The 7,727-nt window shown below is 40.9% G+C and overlaps 2 protein-coding genes across 2 annotated transcripts; both read right to left on the minus strand.

The window, feature by feature from the left end:
* Positions 1-776: 776 nt before the first annotated feature.
* On the minus strand, positions 777-1,760 carry LOC145962205 (uncharacterized). The gene has a single exon (XM_083083177.1). The coding sequence runs from the start codon at positions 1,758-1,760 to the stop codon at positions 777-779; it is 984 nt and encodes a 327-aa protein (XP_082939303.1).
* Positions 1,761-1,924: 164 nt separating this feature from the next.
* Positions 1,925-6,034, minus strand: LOC145962206 (uncharacterized). The gene has a single exon (XM_083083178.1). The coding sequence runs from the start codon at positions 6,032-6,034 to the stop codon at positions 1,925-1,927; it is 4,110 nt and encodes a 1,369-aa protein (XP_082939304.1).
* Between the last annotated feature and the right edge of the window lie 1,693 nt (positions 6,035-7,727).

The following is a 7,727-nucleotide window of genomic DNA, read 5'->3' on the forward strand; positions in this document are numbered from 1 at the left end:
TGGTCGATAAAGATTATAATAGACGTTTAATTAATGCGTAACGTTTGGTAAGACTGATTCCAATAATCATAAAACGTGGTCCTTATGACACAGTAATAGAAGAAGAGCAGAACGACGGATCACTCTGACCATACGTCCCTTTAGGTATGTAGCAAAAAAAGACAAAGAGTCCCTGTGACTTTCGTCTTTGTGTGTGTGTGTATTCGTCCCAATGACCACGACACAATGATCCCAATGATCTACACATATGTATGTGTATGTAGGTGGAACAAGCTTGTTACCAGTGTACTGTATGTTATTATGCACAGTCTTACGATAGCCAAACCATTTGTTGATTGAGGCTCGTGAACAACAATCACTCAAATAGTGATCGCATCGAGATTTCTCCCTATGAGGATTACTGACGGCGTGTTAATGTAAGCAAGCGACTTTTCGTCTTTGTTTGGAAGAATGACACTACTGTGTCTTTATATTCGAACTAAAGAATGATATTCAATGTCCATCACAATCACAGAATCTAATGTGAACCCAGTGTCCACGAAAGTAAAGAAAACACTCGATAGTTTCGATTAAAAGCTATGCACGTGCGTTGCGACAACGTATCTACTCGCGAGTCGTCGCCGCCATGTTCCTTTTTTTTTCCCGAAGCAAGGGCCTCAAAAACTCCCGCTACGCCCTCTATCGAGTGTGAGTCTTTTCGACTCCCCACTCTAACTCTCTAGGGTCCTGATTACTGTCTCTTGACCGGGTTTTTTTGAACATTCCGCCCGCCTTCGTTAACCTTGGTTGACGAACATAGGTGTTGAGTTCTCATCCGTTGGCAGGAGGCAGAGTTTTGTAACAGGTCGCCTCAATTCTGAGATTTGTGTCTTTACAGTTACTACTCTTGTTAGCCCGTCTGGGCCTGGGTGGACCTTAGTTACACGACCCAACGGCCATTTTGCCGGCGGATATCTTTCATCCACTACTAGTACCATTGCACCCTCTTTTATAGGTGGAGTGACTTTATTCCATTTGTATATAGCGTGATATCTTTGCAAATACTCCGAGGACCACCTTGACCATAAAGAGTCCAATAACTGTCGGAGTAGTTGCCATCGTGATAGACGGGATAACTTTTCGTATTCTAGTGAAGGTTCTGGTATAACGGCTGGAGCACATCCCATGATGAAATGTCCTGGAGTTAAGGCCGTAAAATCGTCTGGATCGTCTGTCAAAGGACATAAAGGTCGTGAATTTAACACGGCCTCTATCTGAGTAAGGAGAGTAGTCATTTCTTCGAAAGTGAGTAGCGTGTCTGCAATGACACGTTTGAGATGAAATTTCATAGATTTTACGCCCGCTTCCCATTTTCCTCCAAAATGAGGAGCTGATGGAGGATTGAATTTCCACTCCGTTCCGTCGTTTGCTAGTAAAGATGCTAAGCGTTGAGATTCAGCAGAAGTTTCTGTCAACAAATTTCGAAGTTGCGTGTCAGCGCCCTTTAGATTCGTCCCGCAATCGCTAGTAAGAGTGGCACACAAGCCTCGCCGAGCTGAGAATCTTTTGTAGGCAGCCAAGAACGCATCTGCAGTATAATCAGTTACCAGTTCCAGGTGTACTGCTGATGATGCAAAACACACAAATAGAGCAACGTATGCCTTATAAGTACGGGCGTTCCTCCCTTTCCAGGTTTTGATAATGAAAGGGCCCGCATAGTCTATGCCGGAATTAAGAAATGGTCGAGCCGGTGTGACTCTGTTAACAGGCAACTGGCCCATTAACTGTTGTGCTCTTCTTTGTCGGAATCTGGTGCAGATAACGCAATGTAAAATATGTTTTCTTACTGGGGCTCGACCCCCCACAATCCAAAACTCCTCACGAATAAATGAGGATGTAAGTTGTGTTCCGCCATGAAGTGATCTCAGATGAGCGTCTCTTATGATTAAAGAAGTGAGTCCCTGGGCAGGATAGCAGGATGTTTAGTGTTCTCCGGCAAGCTCGAGGAGTGTAGACGTCCGCCTACTCGTAGGATTCCCAATGAATCCACGAAAGGTGTAAGTCGAATAAGGGAACTTGCCTTTGATAGTTCTTTGCCCGTTGATAGTAACTGTAGCTCCTGATGAAAGCTACAACATTGCACCTCGCGAGTCCAATACTCCTTTGCGTGCTTTAATTCCATGGCAGATATCGGAGTTGTATAAGAATTTGTCTTCTGTTGTTTGAAACGTGTCTTCACTCGTTGGCACATCGCTGTGATACGTAGAAGTTTGGTTAGACTTGAGTAACGCTCAAGTAAGGACCAGGGTTGAGGGATTCGAGCTTGAACGATTGAGACATTTAAAGGACTTTCCTCGAGATTCGCTCCGTCTAATTCTCCTGGAAGAATTGACGGCCAGAGATGATCTTGTTGTGACAGCCAAGGTGGCCCCTTCCACCAAAGATCCATTGAAGAAAGTTGTTTCGCAGAGAGTCCTCTCGTAGCGAGGTCAGCCGGATTCTCACTACCGGGAATAAATTTCCAATTGGCGTTTGGCAATGACTCCTGAATAAAACACACTCTATTGTGCACGAAGTCCTTCCATCGTGATGGGTGGTTATTGATCCACACGAACGTGATAGATGAATCTGTCCATAGATAAATCTTTATGATACTTTTGTCAATAACCTTAAGTATTTGTAAAATCAGCTTGGTTAGCAGGACAGCTCCTGACAATTCCAATCTTGGAATGGTAAGTCTTTTGATCGGTGCCACCTTAGTCTTCGAACACACAAATTGTGTAGATATTTTTCCGTCTGAACCAATGGACCTGCTGAAGACTACCGCGGCCATCGCCTTTAAAGATGCATCGCAAAAGCCATGGAGTTCCATGGTACGAGATGATTTTGTGCCGAGCCACCGTGGAAACTCTATTTTAGGTACGTCTTGGCAGCTAATAGCAAAATTAGTCCATTCCTCTTCTACACTGGGTGGTAGGGGTTGGTCCCAGTCAATTTTTAAGGTCCATAAACTTTGTAGTAATATTTTGGCGACGACCACCACTGGCGTTAGGAAACCAAGTGGATCGAATATCTTCGCTATCGTTGATAACATAACTCGCTTCGTGACGTTGTTCATAGGAATCGAATCCAGCCTAAATTGAAGACTGTCTGTTGCTGGATGCCATAAAAGGCCTAGTGAGTGAACGACCAGATTATCGTCGATATGTATATCTGAAGAGTCCAGACGGTCTTCCTTGGGGATAGAGTTCAGAATCGTGTGGTCGTTGCTAATCCATTTCTTAAGCGGGAAACCGCCCGCCATGCAGATATGACTTAATTGTTGGATTATTATTTGTGCTTGGGCGGTATCGTCCGCACCTCCGAATATGTCATCTACATATCTACCTTTCATCATGGTAGCAACCGCTTGTGGATAACGATCACCCTCGTCCACCGTTAGTTGTTGTAATACTCGTAATGCCAGAAACGGTGCACATACTAATCCGTATGTGACGGTTGTAAGTTCATAGGGAGTGAGGCGATTTTGATCATCCAACCAAATGATTCTTTGGTATTTATAATCTTCAGGATGTACTCTAATTTGACGAAACATCTTCTCGATGTCGGCTGAGAAAACGAAGCGATATTGTCGAAACCAAATTAATACGTCGAAGATATTTACTTGTAGTTTTGCTCCCGCATGAAGGAGGTCATTCAAGGACCGTCCTGTTGTGGTGAGGCTTGACCCATTGAAGACCACTCTCAATTTAGTCGTGAGACTCGTCTCCTTTCGAACTCCGTGATGTGGAAGGTAATAGGCGTGCGATGGTTCAGGTGTTGTGTTTGGAATCTGTCTCATATGGTCTAATCGTTTATATTCGGCCATAAAATCATAGTACATGCGAGCATACTGTGAATCGTTCAAACATCGTTTTATTAACTTGTCGCAAAGAAGGATTGCTCTATGCTTGGACGTACCTAGGTTATCACACGAATGTTTAAATGGAAGTCTGACCATATATCTTCCTTGTTCGTCTCTAGAATGTGTAGATAGGAAATGAGCTTCACATTCTTGTTCGTCGGCTGTTAATGATGTATTGTGAATGACTGGTACCGATTCCAGTTCCCAAAACTTCTGGATAAGAATATAAATGTCGTCGTCTACTGAGACACTATAACTCTGCCCAGATTGCGTAGAACTTTCACTAGTAGTCGGACCGAAGATAATCCAACCCAGTGCTGTGCGTTGTGCTATGGGCGCGTCCGCTGGACCTTTGACGAGTCCTTCTAAAACAATATTCGCATAGACGTCAGCTCCTAGTAATAGATCAATCTTTCCTGAGGTTGCGAAATGAGGATCCGCAAGTTGGAGCCCCTCCAAATGAGCCCAGGAATCTCGCACGATATTCGTTGAGGGTATTTGTGAAGTAATATTAGGTAATATATAGGCAACTATCGTGTCTTCATAATCCGAATGAAAGTGTGGATTGATTTTTAGTTGGACCTTCCCCTTAGTCATTTGAGAAGATTGTGCTCCAACTCCCACCAATGTTACTAAAGATTGAAAACGGTCTAATTTTAGTCGTCGTGCTAAGCGTTCAGAAATTAAAGATGTTTCCGAACCTGGATCTATCAGTGCTCTTGTCTTGGTGACATTTCCTCTTGAAGAGCTAACATGTAATTTAGCTGTGGCCAATAAGACTTGAGGCCGATTGTAAGGCAAGCTTGAATGAGACAATAGCACTTGTGCTTTTGGTGGATCCTTTGTTGACTTATCTGTTGACTTAGTAGATTCATCTGAGTTTTGTTTAGACACAGTATTCTGAGACATATCCGAATGGATGGTAGTATGATGTTTGTTGCCACACTTTTGACATCTTCTTGTTGAGGTGCAGTTGGAGGCTCGATGTAATCCTAGACAGTTAAAACATAACTTGTGCTTGCTAATGAGAGCGAGTTTCTGATTCCGCGTTTTAGAAGAGAATTGACTGCATGCAGCAGCATGATGCTTTCCGGAACAGATTGAACACGTATAGTTGCTGTTAGGGTTAGTCTCCTTCCCTCGTCCTTGATAATGTGATTTAACCACGATAGGTTGTGCTTTATTATTAAGTTTTCCAGATCGTGACCGTTCAAAAGCTTGGAGCGAACGAAGACGAGAAATCAAGAAATTGTTGAATTGTGTCCATGTCGGCGGTTCTGTTGAAGATCCTAAGTGTTGCTCCCACGCTTTAACTGATTCCGAATCTAATCGTTGTGTAGCGATAAATACTAGGAAATCGTCCCAAGTATCTACTGGCCTTTGTAGAATCTCCAAGGATCTATAGCATTGGAGAAGACTCGTATACAGCTGTTCCATCTCTGCGCCCGACTCCTTCGTCATCCTCTTGAGATTCAGTAAAGAGTGCAGTGCTGTGTTGACCAGTAACCTCTTATTCTCATAAAATGAGATCAGAGCCTCCCAGGACTTTTGAAAGTTAGCAGCAGTGAGAGAAGTATTTTTTAGTAAAGTCGCGGCGGAGCCCGTTATGCTTGTCTTCAAATATTGCAGCTTCTCTACTGCGTTAAGCGATGGATTTGTAATAACCAGCGACTGAAATAGATCTTTGAAGGACAACCAATCCGATGAATTCCCAGTGAATTTCGGAAGATTAATCCGAGGAAGTCGCGCTTGATGCGAACATGATGGTATAACCGCTGGTGTTGAATGTGTCGATTGAACGGAGATCACCTCGTTGATATTCCCGTGATCGTTGTCCAGTAGTGATGTCATCCTTACAACTGCCGAAAGATAATTCTCGTGTGTCACCGTATATAGATTGTCTCTAAAATAAGGATGACTTGTTATCTTTAATCTATCCTCTGTTGTTAACTCGCGTACAGCGATACCCAAAGCCTCATGCACAATGGAAAACTTTTGCCACTCTTCTTTTAATACGTTAAGTGTTGCAGTTATTCCATGAGAAGTTAGAGCAGGAGAGTCGACTTTGAGCAGGTTTACGTATGCGGTGGAGATAATGTTCATCAATTCGAGCTGTTGCTCAATACGAGCCTCGACATGTGAGAGCCTCATGATTTTTGTGTTTAATATATATATGTATACGGATCCGGCTCGAAGGACCAAAATGTTTGAAAATGTCGAGATCTGAAATGGGAGGTTCAATTTTAGAATAAAGAAATTAAAAAACAAATAGGAAAAACACAAGATATACCTAAAAAAAATCAACAAAGGAAAAATAAGCCGTTTATGTGTATCATAAACAAAGAAATTGAAAAAGCAATATTTATTCAATGTGTTATAATTGAAAACCAGGTTAACAAGTATATATGTATGAACGTGTACAACTGTAGTTTCTAATATGAGAGAAAATATTTACGTTATAGTTATATGTTAAGTATACAAAAATGGAAGCAAATGTCCAAAGAAATATTGAAATATAAAATATACTCGCTATTCAATCTAATATAATACCTGAAATTAAAGATTAAAATTAATTGCTGTAAACAGTTTGGTTATAAACTAGTAGTAAATAATAGTAATAATATGTTTGAAAAATCGTATGAAAAAGAGAAAAAAAGAAAAGAAGCTCGTAATATATATTTTGAAAAATCGTATGAAAAAGAGAAAAAAGAAAAGAAGCTCGTAATATATATTCTTATTAATTGAAAGAGACCTGTGTTATTTATATCTCAAAGTATATTCTTGTTTTCTCTCCGGAGAAGTAATACTCAAGAAAAATAGACTTTTTAATAAGACTAAGAATCATGAACGTTGGTCGATAAAGATTATAATAGACGTTTAATTAATGCGTAACGTTTGGTAAGACTGATTCCAATAATCATAAAACGTGGTCCTTATGACACAGTAATAGAAGAAGAGCAGAACGACGGATCACTCTGACCATACGTCCCTTTAGGTATATAGCAAAAAAAGACAAAGAGTCCCTGTGACTTTCGTCTTTGTGTGTGTGTGTATTCGTCCCAATGACCACGACACAATGATCCCAATGATCTACACATATGTATGTGTATGTAGGTGGAACAAGCTTGTTACCAGTGTACTGTATGTTATTATGCACAGTCTTACGATAGCCAAACCATTTGTTGATTGAGGCTCGTGAACAACAATCACTCAAATAGTGATCGCATCGAGATTTCTCCCTATGAGGATTACTGACGGCGTGTTAATGTAAGCAAGCGACTTTTCGTCTTTGTTTGGAAGAATGACACTACTGTGTCTTTATATTCGAACTAAAGAATGATATTCAATGTCCATCACAATCACAGAATCTAATGTGAACCCAGTGTCCACGAAAGTAAAGAAAACACTCGATAGTTTCGATTAAAAGCTATGCACGTGCGTTGCGACAACGTATCTACTCGCGAGTCGTCGCCGCCATGTTCCTTTTTTTTTCCCGAAGCAAGGGCCTCAAAAACTCCCGCTACGCCCTCTATCGAGTGTGAGTCTTTTCGACTCCCCACTCTAACTCTCTAGGGTCCTGATTACTGTCTCTTGACCGGGTTTTTTTGAACACACTTATTTATCTTTTATAAAACATAAAACCCAAAATAATTGATTGCAAAATTAATATGCACAATCAATTTTTTTATTTGTATTCTAAATAGATATTTAATATTTTAAATTGCATAATTTCTTACACGTATTACTCTACATGATTTCCCAGATTTTTTTAGTACAACAGTACGTACTAACAATCTGTCACTTAAGTCGTCATGTCATCACTTTTTATCTTTAATTTTGATCT

The sequence above is a fragment of the Camponotus vicinus genome, unplaced genomic scaffold, assembly GCF_025532165.1.
Source record: "Camponotus vicinus isolate PSW18456_S1 unplaced genomic scaffold, iyCamVici1.0 SCAF_11, whole genome shotgun sequence".
Classification (NCBI taxonomy): Eukaryota; Metazoa; Arthropoda; class Insecta; order Hymenoptera; family Formicidae; genus Camponotus; species Camponotus vicinus.

Coding starts and splice junctions, on each gene's coding strand:
- LOC145962205 (XM_083083177.1), bottom strand. CDS start 1,760: ATGGGCCAGTTGCCTGTTAACAGAGTCACACCGGCTCGACCATTTCTT.
- LOC145962206 (XM_083083178.1), bottom strand. CDS start 6,034: ATGAGGCTCTCACATGTCGAGGCTCGTATTGAGCAACAGCTCGAATTG.